This window comes from Python bivittatus, unplaced genomic scaffold (genome assembly GCF_059951505.1).
Source record: "Python bivittatus isolate LINGU-HERP-01145 unplaced genomic scaffold, Pbiv_v1 ctg000970_np1212, whole genome shotgun sequence".
Taxonomy (NCBI): domain Eukaryota; kingdom Metazoa; phylum Chordata; class Lepidosauria; order Squamata; family Pythonidae; genus Python; species Python bivittatus.
The window spans coordinates 475,120-496,090 of record NW_028277121.1 but is presented as its reverse complement, the minus strand read 5'-3'; the positions used below and the strand labels follow the sequence as shown (position 1 = coordinate 496,090).

Here is a 20,971-nt window from a genome sequence, read left to right as displayed (position 1 = left end):
GAATTCCACAGGAGGTTAGCCAAGGACTTATCCCAATCCAAGCCATTCTGGGCTTAGTCCCCCCAGCCCTGAGCTTCAGTAAGGTAAGGGACTGCCTCCATCTCCCCCCATCCTCCTATCTCCCTCTCATCTCTGTCCTTTTGGCTGCCCTGCACTTTGCCTTGTGGGGTGGCAAACAGCCCCAGAACCACGCAGCTCTGGGGCTGCTTGCTACGCTGTGGCTCAGGGGCTTCTTGATGCGCCACAGCTCTGGGGCTGCAAGAAGCCCCTCAGCTGCAGTACAGTGTGAAGCTGCAGCCACACCTGGAAGCCTCAGGCACCCCAGCCCACCCCAGCAGTGCTGTGCCAAGCCACAACACCCGGCAAGCCCAAGCAAGCGCGGCACCAAGCCGCAGCTCCCAGGAAGTCTCAGCAAGCATTTGTTCACCCAGCTGCCTTCTCTCCCAGTTCCCCGCATCGAAGCTTTACCCAAGGGCTGGTGAAATGAACTCCTAGCACACTCGTTTTGGAGCAGTCAGAATCATCCTATTTCTTTCTTGTGTTTGAGGTTAGAAAAAAGTTAGCTAGCAGAATGGCATGGGCAAGGCATTAAGGAATGTGTAAAGGGGCTCCTTGGCATGTCGTGGAAGCCCAGCCCAGCCCAGCCCAGCCCAGCAAAAAAGGGACTTCTTGGTGCCAAGGGCCAGGCTGGGCATGCCTCATCAGTAGCAGGAGCAAGAAGACAGCAAAGATCAGGTGGGGTGGCAGAGCACATGGCAGCAGGAGTCTTGGAATGCAGGGTGGTGAGGGCGACTGCAGATGGGACTGAGGTGACTAAGGCTTCCAGGGGTGACTTTGCGCTGTGGCTCAGGGGCTCCTTGAAGCCCCAGAGCCATGGTGTGCCAAGAAACCACTGAGCTGTAGCATGGCAAGTAGCCCCAGAGCTGCATGGTTCTGGGGCTGCTTGCTGCCCTGCAAGGCAGGGTGCAGGGTGCCCAAGAGGGCAGAGATTGGGGGTGAGACTGGCAGGTGGGGGGAGGTGAAGTGCCTCTGCAGTTGTAAGTGTGGGTGAGCTGTCAAGCACCCAAATTTTGATCATTTGACCACAGGAGCGCTGCAACAGCTGTAACTTTGGGGACCAGTCATAAGTCAATTTTTCAGCACCATCATAATTTCGGATGATCGCTGAATGAATGGTCCGAAGTCGAGGACTACCTGTAGAAATTCAAAGCATTCAAACAAGATCCTTTGCAGAGCATGTTGATGTGAGCAAAGCACATTCTTTAAACAGTTCAGGCAGCCATATTTTTGGGAAAGCTCATGGAACTGTCTTAAAGATTGTCTCCAGCTGTCTATGCACATAGACAAGCAGCATTTCCACGGGGACTGCCAGCAAAGTGAAGTGGATGCATACTGTATATGTGGATCAATGTATCCAGACAGCCAAAAACACCTTTGAAGCAATAATGCAAGCATTCAAAAGAAAGTGGCTGCTTGAATGCTTTGAGAATGAATGTTTTAGTTGCACTATCTTGCTTTATGAAACGCCCTTCTTGAATGCTTTGCACAGCCATAGCGTATAACAAGCTTTAAAACAGATCTTCAGGTTTATTCTCCTCACAATCTTAATATCATATGCCAGAATGAAATTACATTGAGGGCAGATGGACTGGTAGCTTCTGCAAAATTAGTAGTTTGACTGTTTTATTTATCTTGGAAATCATAACAAGTAAAAACAGGCTATGCCAACAACACACTTTCAGCCAAACATGAAACTTGATGTTTAGACCTTAATTTAGCATCACTAAATTACTACTAGACTTCTACTGTATTCTAATTTCAAGGGACTGTTCCCATTCCAGAAAGTTATTTTCTGTGGTTATATGCCATCAGCTAGATTGGGTATAGACTCAAACAAAACAAAACAAAACAAAACAAAACAAAACAAAACAAAACAAAACCAGATTTGATACCATTCAAGACCAAAATGGAATGTGGAAATCCAAAGCTTCATCCACTCTGCTATCGTTAGAAATCCACGAATACCTGTAATATTTTTATTTAACAATATGGGGTGACATTTGGAGCACAGTGGACCTACTTAAAGGGATACAATCTGCCAAATTTCAGGAAAATTAGTGGGGAGTAGGTGCTAGGTTCCTTTAATTTATTTTTATATAGTACTTTTGTTTTTTTTTAAATATAGAATTAAATGATATTTATAGGAATAGTTTTCTTCCTGTGGAAACAAACCTTGTCAAAATTTTAAACCGGTTTCTATTTCTTATGCAAGAGGAGTTGTCACACTGGGAGACTGGGAGTTCTAGTCCCGCCTTAGGCATGAAGCCAGGTGAGTGACCTTGGGCCAGTCACTCTCTCTCAGCCCTAGGAAGAAAACAATGGCAAACCACTTCCAAAATCTTGCCAAGAAAACTCCAGGGATTTGTACAGGCAGTCTTCAGCAGTCTACACAGACTGACAGCACCATAAAAAAAAAAAATCCTCCTATCATTCGATTGGGTAATTTCTATGAAAACCATAGACAGTAAAATTGTATATATGTGAGATTGTGTGTGAGATTTTGGGGGTTGGTAAAGAAATAGGAGTACCCAAAACATTATTAACTATGAACAGATGGAAATTCTAGGGTCAGTTTTATCTAGCAAAGGATGGTTAGTCGTTTGGCCTGGCATTCTGGGAAGACTGACACAGGTCTGAGAGACACTACCCTAATTACAGTGGTACCTCTAGTTACGAACTTAATCCGTTCCATGACTCTGGTTGCAACTCGAGTTGGTCTCAAGTCGAGGTAAAGTTTCCCATAAGGTTCAATGTAAATACGGTTAATCCGTTCCTCCCTCCGAATTTGGTCGCACCACGAGGCAAATCTCCCCATAAGGTTCAGTGTAAATACGGCTAATCCGCCCTCCGAATTTGGTCACACCCCGAGGTAAATTTCCCCCATAAGGTTCAATGTAAATACGGCTAAACAGTTCTGAAACATATGCATTTTATTTTTAAACCTCAAAAACCTTCCAAACGCCACAAAATACACCACAACCCTCACCGAACGTCTCCTTGCTACCGCGATCTCGCCCACAGGAATCCGCGACTGCGTGGCAGCAGGGAAAATGGCCGCGGATCCGGTTCGTAAGTAGAGGCGGAGTTCGCAAGTAGAGGTAAATTTTTGGGGCCGGAGCTGGTCGTATCTTGAAAAATTCGTAAGGAGGGGCGTTCGTAACTAGAGGTACCACTGTAATTCACTAATAAGTGAGTGCTAGGGTTTTGACTTATTCCCTTTCCAAGATTATGTGTATTAATCTTACCTTCTTGATAATAAAATTAACTAATGATGCTCATTGTAAAACCTTCTTGCTGGGTTGTCCACTGTAACCCCATCTTGACACTGCCTTTTTGTAAGAAATCTGCTAAACTATAGAAGGCATAGTTACTAGAGCAAATATGCTTAGTTACCAGCTGGCTGGGGATAAAGATGCCCTATAATGAATTTGTACCTTTGCTTGTATGGGTGGTCAGTAAAATGTAATCTAAAAGTCTGATAGCTAGCGTACAGGTAGTCCTCAGGTTACAACGCCAATTGGGATGGGGATTGCCATTGCTAAGCAATGTGGTTGTAAAATGTAATGTCATGTGACCACATCGCTTAGCGACGGCAATCCGGTTGCCGTCATAACCCCAGAACTGCGCGGGTCATTAAGCAGGAAAAGGTGGGAATCCCAGGCAAGGAGTGTGGGGCTGCCATGGGGAAGGGGTGGGGGAGGCTTTGAAAGGGCTGGCAGAGGCTGTGTGCGGGCAGGGGAAAAAGCAGCGGGAGCAACTTACCAGAGTGACTTGCAACCTTCCCTGCTGGTTTCCCCATTGACTTTGCTTGTGGGAAGCCGACAGGGAATGTTGCAAATGGCAATCATGTGACCATGGCTCACTGTGATGTCATAATCATGAGCCGGACACCCAAGCGTCTGGATCACGATCACATGCCTGCAGGGGTGTTGTGATGGCTGGAACCTCAAGGACCAGTCGTACGTCCATTTTTTCACTGCTGCCGTTAACTCTGAACGGTTGCTGAAGGAATGGACGTAAGCCAAGGACTACCTGAAAAATTAGAACAAAGGACTTTGTTAAAGGACTGGAAGGTTGGAACTTGGATAGGAAGGACTATACAAAAAAAGGAATCTCAAAGGTAGTTGAACAGGAGCTTGCACAAGCTCCATTTTAAGACAAGTGGATATTCTGAACACGTGTTTTGGTGTGGATGGTGAAAGAATCCAAAATAACATATTCCTGCACCAATTCAAGTACAACTATGTAACTATGGCCAGATTCTTGGGGCGAGGGGAAGAACTGAATTCTCAAACTTGCTTTCTTCTGCAAAGGAAGACAATATAGGCAAGGTTTCAGTTACACTGCCTGAATCCTCATGCCTAGCCTGTGAGAAGCTTACGGTCAGCATAGACAACTCTACAAACCTCAATTTAGCGCTTCCAGACAATCATCCCCAGCACTCCTAAATTACATCCTCTTCCTCAGTCAGATTGGAGTGTTGGGATCCGCAACCTTTGGAGCAGCTGGGGTCTGAATTCTTATGACTGTAGGAATTACAGATATTTTTTTACAAATTAAAGACAGAAATATTACAAGTTATGTCCTGCAGATAGAACAGTACTAAAATATTTTTATGAGTGTCAAACCTGTGGCAAAGAACTCTAATTTATGAACTTTTAGAACATGCATTTTGCAAGTCTACTCAAAGTCCAAGCAGATAACTATTTGAAGTTTCAACACCTCTAGGCATATTTTTGGCTGGTTTCAAGTCAATTTTCTTTTCTTTCCTGAAAAATGTGCTTGTTTCAAACAAGCAGAATTGTTATGAGAGAATATTGGTTTTTATTAGCATTAATTTTACATGGGCAGAAAACAGGGATTTCCCATGTTGCTCTGTTTTTTTAAAGACAGCAGTCTAAATTGATTAAATCAGAGCTGTCACTTGAGTGCTCTAGTTTTGCTCAGGGCATGTTATTTTGAAAGGTACGAGAGCAAAACAACTTGCAATGTAATCAATCATAATTTTCCATAACAAGTATGGCAAAAAAAAAAAAAGCTGCATGAAGCAGAATTCTGAATTTGAGAAGACTTATGGAGCTTAATGGTAAGAATTCACATGATTTTAATATGACATGCAAAACTCAGCTTATACCAGAACCACAAGCTGCACAGAGAGAAGGGGAAAAGAGAATGAAAGATGGATTATTTTTCAGAAGCCTCTATTCATAATGATCACTTGTGAACAAATTCCCAGAATCTCATGTGCTCAGTATGATCTTTCTGAATAAACTCTAATCTGCTTTGCATTGCTGATAACTGTAGATTTGTTAAAAACTAAAATTTTAGCTGAGCTTTTAAATTGTTTAGTTTGTCATTAATATGATTTCTACAAGAATTTTTCACAATGCTTATTTTTTGCTGTGTATTATCAGGTTTGTTTGTTTGTATTATTTAGACTTTCTATTTGTAAGCTACCTTGCATTTTATTTTATCTCAGAAAGGTTAAGCGTATACAAAAAAAAAAGAATAAGGGTACTAGTAATTGTAGAACAGGGACTACCAGGATCCAAACTGAATTACCTAACTATATTTTGAAAAGAGAGAGAGAAAGAAGATTTAACGCTGTGTTAACAACAATTAGTATCTGGCAGTTTGAAGTCCCTGTGTTTTGAGAGTGTCAGTGCCAACAGAAGGAACACGCATGAACAGGTCCCCCTTGAGAGCCACAAAGTGCATACACCCAAAACTATCTTTTATAAATGGTCCGTTCTACTTGAAAATACAAAGAAGAGCATAATTGCAATTTTCTAAACACATACATCAATTCTGACTTGTCCGCAGAGTGAGGTTTTGTTTTGTTTTTAACATTTCCTCTCTTTCTCTCTAAAAGGGGGCAGGAAATGAGAAGGTATACATCCTGATTCTTCGTGAACCGTTTAACTTTCTTGGCAACACTATGGAAATGGTTTGCCGCTGCCTTCTTCCAGGATGTTTTTCTTTTTTACTTCCTAGGCTAGCCTATAACCCCGGTATTTCCTGGTTTTCTCCCACCCAAGTATTATTCAGACAAAAGTCATGCCCATTATTATGGAGGTAGATCTAACATTCTGTGAGAGGCTCTACAGTCTCCATTTGGTTTTGACATTAGAATTGAAGACTGTTTAATACAATCCATAACAATGCTGTTCACGGCACTGGATCCTGCAATCTTGATCCAAGCCTGACTGGAAGAAAAGCAGCCGTAGTTACTGTGACCTCTCCTAGTTCTGCGGATCTTCTTGCTGACTCATTAACCAGACCATCCTCCAAGGTGTTTGACTGACACAGAACTTCCCTCAACTCTTTATGGTAGTTCCAGCCCTATTTCCTTACGGGCCCCTATATGCAAGGCTTTGTGCCAATTTGCAATAAGTTCTGGACTTGCCCAATTGCAAAAAATTGGTATATTTAGGTGATATTTTTTTCTGCCTCTGCACCAGTTTATCTGAAACAAAATCAAACCTGGGGGCGGGAGGTGGACATTTGCAACACTACAGCTCTGTTGAGCTGATGGGTGGTTTGTTTTTGACACAGAAGGAATTCCTGGCTCACTCTGCCTCAGATTTCAAGGCAATTTTTCCTTCCCCACCCACAGAGCTTTCAGTGCTCCTAATGCCTGCTGTTCAGAACGTATTTCCTCTGTCTGCTGCACTCAGTCACCAAAGTCATGGTCACGACTACAAAGAAAAGCACCTGGTTACAGACGATGCCCCAATGTTATTATTCTATTATTATAGCTCAGTGTGTATTTTATATATATAGGAGAGATGGTGGCTTTACAGATGGGATCTTTCTTGTAATATCAACTGCTTGGATTTATCAGCAAACAGCCAAATGCCCCCAATGTGAACTGAAAATGGAGAGGGGGTTCCAGCAATTTCCTTCCTTTTTTGTGTGGAGCAGAGGGGCTTTACTACAGGATGGTGGTAGCTGGGAGCAGGACGATGACTGAATTTTTACAGTTTTCCAGTCACAGGCTGGAAGGAACACTAATTGGCTCATGGTCTGATCTGCCTGTTCTCAGCATTCTGGGGCTGGCAGGAACAATGACAGCTGCCAGTCTATTTCAAACTGTTCTAAGATGACGGGTGGGGGCGGGAACAAAATGGAAACGGTGACATGTGGAAGTGTTTGCAGGAGGAGCAGCTGGGGGCCTACTGCATGGCCCTTGCTCTCTGATTTCTGTGATTCGTTGGGATTTTGTTTTCTCCTTTGTGTTTTTCAACATCTATATGAAGCCAATGGGGAAGTTATTCATAGTTTGGGGGTTGGACACATCAGTAGAATGTTGATTCCCAATTCAGTTTTGTTTTCAGCTAATCCCAAGGAGCGTGTGGCATTGCTAAATGTAGGGTCTCCAAAATGATGGCTCTGGCAGTCATGCACAAATCAACTCTCTCCCATGGTACCTGCCAAGCTCTCTTCCTCTCCTGTTTTTACCTTCTGTGCAGCCACAAAATAGAAAACTTGGCCTGAAGCCATCTGCCATCTAAGCTTCATTTACTTAGAATAGTTCTGAGCCAGAAACATTATTAGGAGACTGCAAGTCAGTTCTTTTGATTTGCAGCACACCAATCAGGCCAACAGCAGAAACATTTTTTTAAAAAAAGACACTGAAAAAAGCGGGGAGCTCCATCTTACTGCCTGTGTGGGGACTGGGGAAGTTTGGAGAGGATTGCAGAGCTACCTGTGATAAATAAGAACTGCAGATGAACCCTAGTGACTGGAGAAGCCCATGGAGGTTGGCGGGGAGGACCTTGGGCTTAACTGAGGTCCGAATGTTTATGAATACATGAAAATGTGTAGATGATATATGAAGACAGAGGCAGAAAAACTTCAGGAATGACCCAGAATGGAAAAAAGACTTGTATGTTTGCAGTACTGGGCAAAAAACTCTGAAAGAGAGAGAAATTAAATAAACTACTGGTTTATAAATATTTATGTATTTATAACATGTATTTAAAATTATACATTACCAATTATGAAGCTTTTCATTTTCCTCAATAAATAAATGAAAAAGTATAATGCTTTTGCCTCATTGGTTTAATTGGGTTTTCTTTATCTAGCTTTAGGTTTTGTGTGGAGAACAGATCACATTTTAAGTCATATTTATGCAGAAATATTGAAAATTCAGAAGGTTCACAAACTTTTAAGCACCACTATAAAGAAGCTATTGGTTTAAAAGAAAAATTTGGGGGGTTGAGAATCACTCATCTCTGCTTTATACACTCTTACCTTTTAGCCTTAACCTCACCAGTTTGCTGTAAAATTATTTTTTTACTTTCTCTGTTCTTCAAGAAGCTGTTTTATAAGTGTGCAACTGTCTCTCTCTAATGGGAGGTACCCGAGATATGTCTTTAAAATCCCAAATATAGTCACTAGACCTTGGAACCTGAGGATCAACAAACAAGCCTGAAAGCAACACTTCCCTTTAAAAAAAATCAGATGAACTGCATGGAGACATTTATGCATTCCAAGAATGCACAGAAGAATTCTTATTGTCAGTGTTCTTCCTGAACAATCAGATGATAACATCCTTCCACTATCATGACCAATACAATGAATAATTAAAACATCCTTGAATGAGGGAATCCTATGCCCCATAACTATTTTCAAGGACCAGTCCATTAAATCATTTCTGGATCTTACTTTCAAGCTAGACTGACTTTTTTTTGTCTATATTTGACAACTAACCATTACACTGAAGTTACTTTCTAACATTTCTGGTGGCATTTTTGATCAGCATCCCCTTCTCGTTAAGTACCAAAATGTGTCTCTGCACAAAAGGTCAACTGATTTAAACTAAGAAGTTTATCCCAACCAGAAATTTACATGTAAAGGAAGAATTGCCAAATTGATTTAGGCAGGCACGGAACTTCCAAGATTAAATTGATGAAAAGCAAACTATGGTTTAGGTGTTATATCCTTAAGTCTAGCAGACCAATGCATTGTCTCTCTCCAATGCTTATCTGAGTTGGTTTGTATAGCAGGCCCACTGGACAACAACAACAAAAGTATAGCATAGTTACTGTCACTGGTAGGAAGGGGCAAGAAGAAGAGAAAATGAAGCAAATATCTGTTTGTTTGTTTTTTAACGAGTCAACACAGATTTGTCTACTTATTTTATCTGCCAGTTCTGGATCAAAGGACTCAGCAGGTGGCGGGACTTGACTTACGTTTTCTGCTTTGGAAGCTAAGTTGGGCTGGTTTTGTTTATTACATGGAATACAGACCATCAAGGAATCCAAGGGCGATAGGCTAGAATGGGAGTTTAAAAAAATATCCTGGAAAAAGGCAGTGAGGAAACCACTTCTGTATGCTGTCAAGAAAACTACATGGTCATGTTCATGAAGTCACCAGGAGCTGAGCTCAGCTTGAAGGGAAGATTACTTTTTATTTTAATGTAAATCCAAGAACATTCAGGGTGCCTGATATAAAACTAATTCTTCTTACAAAAAACAGCTAAAGCCCTAAGAAAAGCTTTAATTATTGTATTGGCTGTGATTGTTCCCTTTGTACACTGTTTAGAATATCCTTGACTGAAACCGTTTATATATTTGTAAATAAATAAGCATAAATCTTTTTAAATGAAATTTTAATTCCTGTTCATATACCTAACATCTTTAGAAGTGACCAAAACTGCTCGTTTATAGATGGGTCTAATACCTCCATTAAATGTTATTCTTAAATAAAATTACATTTGTATTTTTTTCTTAAAGCCATCAACAAGTGCATAATTCCAATTCTATAAGCAATTATTAGAAGGAAAGACAAATGTAATTGCTGCCCCACCAAAAAAATCCAGTTGACACTTATTCTATATGCACTTCTGAAATTGTGGGAAGACTAACAACACCGTCTTATCCATTTCTGTTTAGATACATGTCTCACTGAGTACACTTCCAAATTAGCAACAACAACCCACTCTGTAGCTGTATTCAGGGATTTGACTTAAAAGCCTGACAGCAATAAGCAAGAGGTCAAAGGCCATCTCTTTTACTCTGAACCATCATATATACATTATATGAAGGTTTAGAAGAAAAGGTAAGTAGGTTCACTGAATATGCTTAGAAGCTTTCCTTTCACTAGACACCTTGATAGTCTAGAGTTTATTAACACATGAAGCCTTTTAAGAGAGTTCCTTTTTCGGTTTCTTCAAGCTGAATGTTCAAACTATGGGTGGGGACTTCATATACTTTGTACCTTCAGAGATTCCCAGTCACAAGAGTCCTTCCTTCCCAAGCAGATGTCCCCAGCCAGCACTGGAGCAGTTATTTGGTGGGAAGGATCCTTATGATCAGCTCCACTCGACATGAGGAGGTAATACAATTGTCAACAAAGTCTACAAAGCCCATTATTGATGGGATGCAATGATCCAGCTACTGGGGCATGTGTTACCCACTTGAAATGTAGCAGCAACATTCACAGAACAATACTTACTCAAATGATACACATTGTCTAAACTAATAATTGAAATGCAAATTAAAGCTGTTCATCCATTTTAAAAGATTCTTCTTCAACAGCCTTTATGCATATTCCTTGCTTCTATATCCCTCAATGCATACCTATCTGTGCAAAGTTGCACAGAGGTTACTTTAGACTCAGTTACAGAAAACTTCAAAGTAATAAGGTTATCCTTGACTTACGACCAAAATTGGACTGGAATTTCCATCGCTAAGCGATGCGGTCGTAAAGTGAGATGTCACGTGACTGCATCACTTAGCCACCACAATCCCGGCAGTCCCAGCTGCCGTCATTAACTGAGAATCGTGGGTCATTAAGTGAGTACCCACCCCAATTCGAGCCATTCTGGGCTTGGTCCATCCCAGCCCTGAGCCTCATTAAAATAAGGGACTGCCTCCAACTCCCCGCACCCACCTATGTCTCCCCATCTCTGCCCTTCTGGCCATCTTGCACCCTACCTTGCAAGTCAGCAAGCAGCCCCAGAGCTGCGCAGATCTGGTGCTGCCTGCTACGCCCCGGGAAGCCACAGTCACCCTCACCACCCTGCACTCTGAGCCCCCTGCCATCCTGCACTCCGCCACTCCAGCTGACCTTTGCCGTCTTCTGCTTCAAAAAGCTCCTTTGCAAAAAGTTCCTGGGTGGGGCTGGGCTTTTGCTTCATGCTGTGGGGGGAAAAAAAAGCCAAAAGCCTGGCCCTGCCCAGGAGCTTTTTGCAAAGGGGCATTTTGGCATACTGCTGCTCAGGTGCTGCTTTTGGCTTTTTTTTTTTTTTTTTTGGCAGTATGCCAAAAAGCCTGAGTTCCAGAGGGCTAAGGTTGGCCCAGTCTATCCAGCAGAAAACAGGAGAGAGGGTCAAGGGGGCCATGAGGGCCTGGTCTGCGCACCTATTGTGGCCAGAGGACCAAAATTCCTGGGAGTGGGCTGGTCTACCCGCAGGGGGAGAAAAAAAATAGGAGAGGGAGGGAAGAAGGGGGTGCTTCCCCCCCCCCCCTGCAGTGCAAAACAAAAGTCCAGCCCAACCCAGCCCTGTCCAGGAACTTTTTGTAAAGGAGTGTATTGATGTCCAATCCAGGAGCTTTTTGCAAAGGTGCTTTCTACAATGGGGCTATTTGGAGAAAGAAGATGGCGAAGGTCAGCTGGGGTGGTGGAGCACAGATAGGGGGGAGATAGGTAGGTGGGGGGAGTTGAAGCACCCTTGTGGTCATAAGTGTGGGCAGGCTGCCAAGCACCTGAATTTTGATCATGTGACCGCATGGGCACTGCAATGACCGTAGCTGTGGGCACCGGTCATAAGTCACTTTTTTCAGTGTGTTCGTAACTTCAAATGATCACTGAATGAATAGTCATAAGTTGAGGACTATCTGTAATTGGCATTGAAACAGAACAGTTATCCTAAAATAAGACGAGACCCAATGCCTGAAACCACAATGGGAATGCTTTTACTATAGTCTATAGATTTAATTAGTAGAAAAATCTACTCTCTATGGGCAATGCAGAATTGGTCCTGTGCTTGAATTTCAAACCAGAGTACAAAAGCTATGCAAGGAATAATATATTCCAAGTGTGCTCTTGTTCCCTTAAAACAAAAGACCAGTTAGGAAGCACTGGACCACATTTACTGCTATGTACTGTAAATGAAATGAATGGCTAAAGACACAGCACATAAAAGCTGGCATCATTCCCAACTCTGATTCAGCTTAATTTCCTTCTGTGAATTCTGTAAAGATAGCATGTGTAATTAAAAATACACTATTGTCACTGTAGTGAATAATAAGCATTGCGTGATCAAATACAGTTGGTTCATATGTGCTTTCAGTCAGTTCTAAATAAACATGATGATTGATTGCAACTGTGTATTTCATATTTTTCTTGCATTCTGAATTGTTACACTATCTTCATATCCCTTTTTCCCCTGCAGATGGAAATGTGAATATTGAATACACAGCAATGTACAGTATATAAACACTGTATCCAAACATTATGCTTAAGCATGAAAAGGCCAATGTGCCCTTCCAGAGCAATGTTGCTAATAATTTATTCCTGATGATGAACCATGTCATCCAAATACTTTCAGCCACCAAAAAAAAGCATTGTTATCTCATTTTTATGGTAGTTAATGGTAAGATGAGAGTGGCCCACTCTGTTAGGTGGAACAACTTGAAACGGGCCTCAGAAAATAACCTAAGGGACAAGCATCTATATTAGAAGGAAATGTCCTATGAGTTCAATTGTATCACAATAGAAACCACTTTATTTACTAATTCTATTTCCTACTTTATTATCATTATTTTGGAATGTTTGAAAGGATCTTATTTGAATTGATGAAATGTCAAAGCAATGCATAAACAGCAGAACAAGAGTTTGGCATATCACAGTCCACTGAAGTCTATAAGGATTTGTGAAAAAGTTCATTTACTGTAAATGCACTTAATAATCTGAGAAAATATTTTAAAATTATTACTAATGCAAAACTACTCCAGATGTACCCGAATTCATAGATTTGGTTCTATTCTAATTCTTATTAGCTCAGAATTCTGGAATACACTAAATACTGCAAATGGCTGCATTTTTTTCTGATGTATTGGCATTATTATTCTAAACAAGTTTGAGGAAGCCTTGGAATACTATCAGATGAAAAAGACCTATCACACAGAAGAGTGTTACTCTTAGTAAAGACATTGTAGTGGACAAAGTATGGCATACCTTCTGCACCCTAGAGAACGGGGGGTGCTTTGTACAGCCACCTCCTGCATACTCTATTGGGTCCTCCATCTACTTAGGCTGGGTAACTCCTTGATCCATGCCAACAAGTCTATTTACTAGCCTCTCTCATGTGCACTGTGGTATTCTCCATAGCCTGCATGGAGCACCCTGGCCTGGGAAACACCTCAGCTTTCTCCTGTTTTCCAAAGGAGGTCCTGTCAATTTTCTCCTACAGCACAAGCTCTGAGGAAACCAGCTCGGAGAGCTCTGAAGAAGACTGAAGTGAAGCACTTTGGACACTTGTCTTTCATTTTGCTTCACAAAATGTTTCAAGAGAGTTCAAAGCTTTACTGAAGCAAAGCAGTCCTTCAAAGCTTCATAGTACCCAACTGTTTTATGTCCAATCCAGCAAACATCCAAACCATAATACTGCTACTTTAAACCAAGGGTACAAAGCCTTTCTAGAGCAGGTCCACTTTGCCAAAAAATGGTTGGAACCGGGACATAAGCTAAGTGTATTTTAATTAAAATTACGTTTAATAAAAATCAAATTAACTAAACATTTCTCAAAATAATACTTGCTCTTTAAAACCATAAAAGAGGATAGGTTTATTTTGCAGCTATTCAAGTGAAAATATTATGGATTATTTCCTTTAAGAGTCTCTCACAAGAGTGAATTTTCGTATCAGTAATGCCCATTAAAAAGTAACATCCATATAGCTCTTAAAATCTGCATTATGCTCTAACCAACTTTCTATCCAAACATTTTCCATAAATCACCCCTTCATAAACAGTTTTAAAAGTACTGCAGCAAATTCCAAACACACTAATATCTTCCACGTGTTTCATTTCATGGATGCAGATATATTTTGGACTGCTCTTCATGTTTTATTGAATTGCATCATTTCATACAATAGTGGCTTTGTGGATCAATGATTGGTGTTTTCTTTGTGGACCTGCACACTACCGGTTGTCATATGCACCTGTCTCAGTTCATTCAAGGTAATGCATTTCTGACTTCATGATAAAAAATATATTTACTTGACAACAAATTCAAAAAAAAATGCAAGTACAAGTTAGATGCAATTAAACATATTTAAATCAAGCAATTATATGTTCCATTTACCATAAATCAAGCCAGTTATATACTGTTTCATGTTGCTAAACAAATTAGGGCATTACCATGAATTAGGATATAACCAGAGGCCAGCAAATATATTTCATCCTCAGATTTATGACATACTAGTAAAAATACGGGAATACATAAAATTATTACACATCTTCAAATGTATCTTCAAATGTTTAGCTTACCATCATGCATTGCAATGTAGAACCTGGAACTGATACTAAAGTCTCCATGGAATCCTACTTATGATTATTCAAATGATATATTTGTGCCTTTAAGTCAGTCTTGACTCCTGGCAATTGCCTGGACAAGTCCATGCAGGTTTTTTTGGCAGCATTTTCAGTAGTGGTTTGCCACTGTTCTTCCTAGGGCTGAGAGACAGTGACTGGCCCAGAGTCGCACAGCTGGCTTCATGCCTAAGGTGGGACTAAAACTCACCACCTCCTGGTTTCTAGCTTGGTGCCTTTAACCACTGGCTTTCTATTCAAAAGATGGAGGTACAAGAAAAAGAATGTCCAAAGAAAAGTTACATATTAGTGCTGAGCTTCAGATAAAAATGGATAAACCTTAAAATAATATATAGATCCAGAACAAAACAAAATTCTTAATGGTAAATACTGGGACAAATACTGGTATGGAGTACTGAGCACAATTATTCATGGGTACCAGTGTACTAATTCCTTTTCTTCCACTCTATGTAAGCATAAAGTAGAAGAGCTCTGAATTTAAAAGGGTTATAAGGTTCATCTCTTTTTTTAGGTTTCTGTTATAAATTAGAGGTGTAAAACATCTTTAGATTGCAACGTTCACTTACATGGAAGCAAACTCCAATAAACTCAGTAGGATTTACGGTTGAATAGAGGCACAAAGGATTGCACTGTTACTCCTATATTCCATAGTTCTCTCTGTGCATCATTTTCAGGCAACCCGCTGCCTGAAAAAAGACAGTTCAAATCTAACAGTACAAATGTCATTCAGACACACCCTTTTCCCCGCCATTCAACCTTGCACAATTTGAATCCATCATTCCTGGCAGGATAAAATAAAGCAGCAGCAAAAGGACCTCCACTGAACCTCTTTGCCCCACAACGTGAATGAGTACCCACAGCAATTAATTTTTAATTACTTTAATGCTGCATTACAACAGCTTCTCCAAATCGCAAGATTCAATCCAAATGAGAGCTGCTCTGGGTACAAACTCTTTTACACTTGCAGATTCCCCACCGATTTAACTGATCTTGATGGATCCACAAATCACGGCCAAACCTTGACTGGGGCGGTCTAATGACTCACGTCCTTTGACAGGAAGGCAACCTTTGCTTGCCAGATGCGTCTATACCAAAATTAAAAACTAAATTTAATGGTGCAATAACAAAAGTGAGAACTACAGGCATACTTACGGAAGGCACAGCTGCATACCCCAGTGCCTTATTTCCTCCCTTTTATAGGCATGCACGAGGACATTCATTTTGTGGGGGCTTTCGGTTCTAGTGGGCAGTGCTGGGCCTCGGGGTTTAGTAACTGTGGCCTAGACGACTGGAAACTGTGGTCACTGAATCCTGAAGCCCAACAGATACCGGCTGTGAAAGCCTACGCCAGTGTGTTTCTGTTCTAGTCTTTATCTTGCACAAATGACACCTTTCGTTCCATTAATTCTGCAGAAGTCACCGCCCGCATTAGTCCATACTTACAAGAAGCGCCTTAAAATGATAAAGGGCATCCAGACGCTGGGGAACCAGATGGCATTCTGCTCGGCTTTCCTAGAGGATGGGCGGCGTCGGGACAGGCAGGGGATTGAACCTGAGAACGTAGATGCGTAAAGTGAGTGGGACGCCCCTCTGGACCCATACTGTCATCTTATTGCCCGGATGCGGGAACAGACGGCAGAGGCTGGCTGCGTTGCATCGAGGCCGCCCGGAGCCAGAGCGGCAAGGAAGGTCACTCTGCACATGTTCAGGAGCGGCTTCTTTGCTGTGACTTCGCATCAACTCACTCCCCCACCCCCAGGGCAGAGAAGTGGCTCCGGGGGCTGAGCCCAAAGTAGAGCGCCCCTGAAGGACCCCCTCCTCTTGGAGGAACCCACTGAGGAAAAGGCAGAGGAGGTCAGCCCCCCCAGCCCCACGCAGCCCTGGCCAGGGGAAGAGGGGTCCGCGGATGCTGGCCGCCCCTGCCAGCCCCATTTCTCACCTCAACCGCGCTTGGATCGGGGGAGGAACGGACCGGGGGGCGGACAGGACAAAAGGGGGTTCAGGCGACGTGCGGAGAGGCGCCCCCTCCCCGCTCCACAGCGAAGTCCCCTCCTTCCCGGCCGCTCGGCCACGCCCTCTTTCTCTCGGCCCGCCCACGGAGGCAGGGCGAAAAGCGGGTCCGAGGAGGAAGTCAGGCCACGCCTCTTCTTCGACGCCCAACTCGCCCCTCTTTACTTCCTCCCTCCCCCGCCCTCCCTGCCACATCGAACGTTGGCGGGCGCGCGCGCCGACGGTTATCGCCCCAACGGAAAGTGGAACCCGATGCGGAGGAGGGAGGAGGGGCGGGCGGCCGCTTCCCGTCTCGCGCTTTGGAACGCGCGCGACCAGGCGGGGGGAGAGGATTGGCGGAACGGGGCGGAGCGCTCACTTCCGCGAGCGGGGCGGAGTCCACGACGGGGGCGGGGCTACGCTGTTTGAAAAAGCCGGCTGCCTTTCCGCACGAGCCGTTTAAAGCGTTAGCCAACCGTTCCTGAGGCGGTGGCGGGGCGATGTTAACTCCCTTTCCGGGAAGGATGTTTCCTGAGGCAGTTTCTTCTCCGGAAAGATGGAGTCCCTCTTAAGAGGGGTATGTGTTTTCTTGAGGGGCCCAGGGGTGTTTGCAGGGAGGGTTAAAAAAAGTGCCTGTGACAACCAAAGTCCTACCTCGTTTTTATCTGCGCTGTGACGTGTAAAAAGGAGTGGGACTTTGTGTAGTCACAACTCCCCCCATAGTTGCCCTTCAGGGGGATAGAAAGCACCCATTCTTGAAACATTAAAGCAGCTGTGTCTGCTGGAAGGCTCTGTATGACTGCTTCAAGGCTTTTGCAGCTTTGTGCTTGCGTAAATTTTTTGGGATTTTTGATGGGAAGTGACAGGTAAAAGTTAAAAACGAGTACGCAGATGGTCCTTCCTCTAGGCTTGCCAGTACAGCCGTGGTGTGTGCGCCTGGGCATATGAAAAAACCAGGAAGGCTTCGAAGGAGACCGGCTATGCCCTGCAAAGGAGTGCTTTGTTCGCGCTAACAGGCTTAGCGAAGTGCTCCTTCAAGTGCTTGGTAGAACCCTAATGTAAATGGGTGTGTATAAAGACACTGTATAAAACGCTACTAAAAGAGTTTCCTTGGTGAACCAAAGCCAGAGGCTTAGTCTCAAGGTTATTTCAAAAGCTTTCATGACTGTAGATGAGAATGCATGTCTCATCACAGTTAAAACAGAGCCTTCTCTTGCAGACCCACTTTTCTGGAATAGCTTCCTATCTGATATCAGATGAATCCCTATCTATCTATCTATCCATCTATTTATCTATCTCTAGGAGGGATCTAGGATTAATTAGAACCCTCAACCTGGCTTGGGGTTGGATGTTTTCTTCTCGGCATCCTTTGTTTTTTAGGATTCCTTTTTGTTGTCATTATTTTGTATTATTTCATTTTCCTATATTTTTATTTTAACTGTGTTGTTGTAGAAGGGAACGTGAGGTGCTCAAAGCTCAGCTGAACTGAAGTGGCATGTAAGCCCCAGAAAATAAATACATAAAAACAATCTGCCAGATTCACGCTTTGGATCTCGAGTATTTCCTGCTAATGTACCATGACAAATTAAATACATACATAATCATTATATGGATGTTTAGGGATAAGCATGTTGTGCAAAGCACAGGAAAAAGAAAGAATAAGCCACAGAAATTAAAGGCATGAAAGAAAGGAAAAGATCAGCTAAACCTAGTTTGTACCAACACCATTCAACATACTTCTCCATATTTTTCTGCCCTTCCAAGCCATCCTTGCTTCTACCACCTTCATGCACCAAATCACAGGCTATCTTTTATTTGTAAACTTCTCATCTTTTGCTTTTTAAGAATTGCATCAACTGCATACACCCAAAAATTTCTTGGCCCTTACCTTCCTCTTACTTCTTCGGTTGACATCAAAAAAATAGAATTGTGGGGCTTATTCCCTGATCCATCAATACAAAGATTGCCGAATACAGGTTCTAAGTGGTCTGTTTTAGAAATGGGACCCCTTCTTTATAAAAACAGAAATAGCAAAAGGATTTGCCATCTATCAAAGAGTGACAAATAAGTAATGCATGAGAAACGATTGTGCCTTTATTAAGGCCTCTTCTTTCCTAGTAAAATTTAGATTCACATATGTGCTTGTTATATCAAGAACAATGTGAGGCTTTCTTATTATTTTGCACTCGTTCCTTCCAGAGAGGGTTTCTTCTGTCAAGGTCTGTCTGTGATATATTTGCTAATCCTGGGCCTTCTTCATTTTATTGGCTTCTTGAAACCCTTCCCATTTTCTTTTTAAAACACTTTTATACCTCTTTTTGTTGCCTTTTTAAGAGTCAGATCACAGCCTTCCAGAAGTAGTTTCTGCATCTCCTATTCCCAAAGCTATCTAACCTCTAATTAGTGAGGGAGGGTCGAGAGTTGGAAGATTGATATGTTAATTTATGTCAGGAGAAAGAATTGCTTTATTGATTCTGGCTTTTTTGTATCCGATTAAATATTCTCTAGAATTCTGTAACCTTTCCTCTGAGCCTTAGCTTCCCTTGTACCATGGAATGTTCTTTATTTTGAAGAATGCTAGCCAGAAGAAATTTTATGTTATGAAAATACTATATGCAAAATGTTGTTTCTGCTTGGGAGAATTTACATGGGCATGATAGTAAGGATAGTTTTGCAAAATGCAATTGCGGCTCACGTCTAACAGTATATTGCAAAATCTGTATTTACCACATGAGCACAAGGCACACAACTTGCAACTCTGGAATAAATAATAAGCCCTAAAAAGACATTTGGCCGTCAATATCACTGCAGCTCCTGTCATTCATTTTTAATACCAATTTTCTGTATGTAAATATGCATGGGTTCACACCATTGTTCCTTCATCCTTTACAATTCTTATGCATTTTTTTTAAAAGGGGGGATTAATCTTTTCTACATGCTGAAACCTTGGAGTGAGTACAGATGGGCATTTTCTTCCTCCTGTGGTTTTCTTGGACCCTTCTCTGCTTTCTAGTCAATTTCAAAAGTTGTTTGGGCAATAAATCTTATCTTTGAGTCAGTTTCACAATGCCTATAGAAAATCTAGGTGAATTTTCCTGCTCCTATAGGGAGCCAGCATCTGTCCAGAGCAGCGTTCCACACATGAAACTGATAGCTTTGCGGTTTTGAAATATGTTGTCCTTGGTGGCACTTGGAAGCTGCAATTGTTCAAAAGAATTGTCATAAAAGCAGTCAGGGGAGAAAATGGATTTTTTATTGGAAAGTGCCAGGAGGACGGGTTAGAGTCTATATAACATATTCTGTGAAGAGACAGTCAGCAATACTGATGAAGTATAATGCCTGTATAAATCTGCCTCTTGGACAATTGTCCCTTCCTGGGACTCTAATTCCTCATCCACATCCTTAAAAGTCTAATTACACTTATCCTTAATGGAGTGCAGTGGGGTTTGTTGTAAGCTGAGCAATCTATTCTTAGTCTGTATATTGCAAATAAGCAATATACAATTTTTACAAAACACTTTACGTGTCCAATGATATTTCCTTTTAAGTGAAAATAAACACGGGAACATCATACTATCCAGGGAAGTTGGCAAATAAAATGGTATGTATAATAAGTGACTCTTCTTTTGTTCCTTTATTTCTTTTGCATTATTTATATTTTACTGTCAAAAGGTATTTATCCTTTTGAAGTATCTTTTGGTAGTTACAGACCAGGATATGATTTGCCGTTTTCTATGCAGCAGCGTAGAAGCAATTTGCCAGAGCTTTCTTCTGGATGTTTATTTAATATCCCAGTCTAGCCTAGAGCCCTGGGATTTACTGCCAGTCTCACTGAAGGACTCACTAAGTCTGAGCTAGATGCTGACAACATTTCCCCTAACAGTAGTACTGTATGTTGTATGTTATATTCTACATGCCACATTCTCTTGGTGGTGGAAAAAGCATTTGCTCATCACAAATGCATTCTACTTTCTATTAAAATGCAGCCAACAAAAATAATGGAAAATACGGTTTAAAACCTCCACTTATTTAAAATGATTAAAAATACAATATGTACATTTTCCCTCAATAAAGTTCAAGACGTTTATTTTATATCAATAGACAACTCTTAGTTGGAATGATGATTTGTAGTTTAAATGCATTTTGAAAGGCTTACATAAATGAAAGAAAGATAAACTGCCACAGTGTTAGCTAAGAGAGAGAAATCCATCATATTTGGATCTAATATATCTCTGTGAGAAACCTATATTTCCCTAGATCTCAACAATACTGTGTGGGGTATCTAGAATTTTTCACTCTGACTGAAACTTGAATAAGGTGGTCATCAGGTGAAAGTGCAGTCCCATGTCTGATGTATGAT

General features: G+C 41.8%; 1 protein-coding gene across 4 annotated transcripts in view; it reads right to left on the bottom strand.

The window, feature by feature from the left end:
- The window catches only part of KLHL5 (kelch like family member 5), a 50,990-nt gene extending 34,067 nt beyond the window's left edge, over positions 1–16,923 (bottom strand). For 2 of the 4 annotated variants that reach the window (XM_025165568.2, XM_088131157.1), the window contains exons 1-2: positions 16,066–16,174; positions 4,467–4,586 (exon numbers count right to left, since the gene is read on the bottom strand). Coding sequence is in view for 1 of the 4 variants with exons in the window: in XM_007426448.4 (XP_007426510.1) it covers positions 16,066–16,094 (29 nt within the window). In the remaining 3 variants the exon portion in view is untranslated. Of the gene's footprint in view, positions 1–4,466; positions 4,587–15,188; positions 16,003–16,065; positions 16,175–16,561 lie in introns of those variants that run through there. The other 2 variants (XM_007426448.4, XM_088131158.1) reach the window with 2 other exon arrangements.
- Between the last annotated feature and the right edge of the window lie 4,048 nt (positions 16,924–20,971).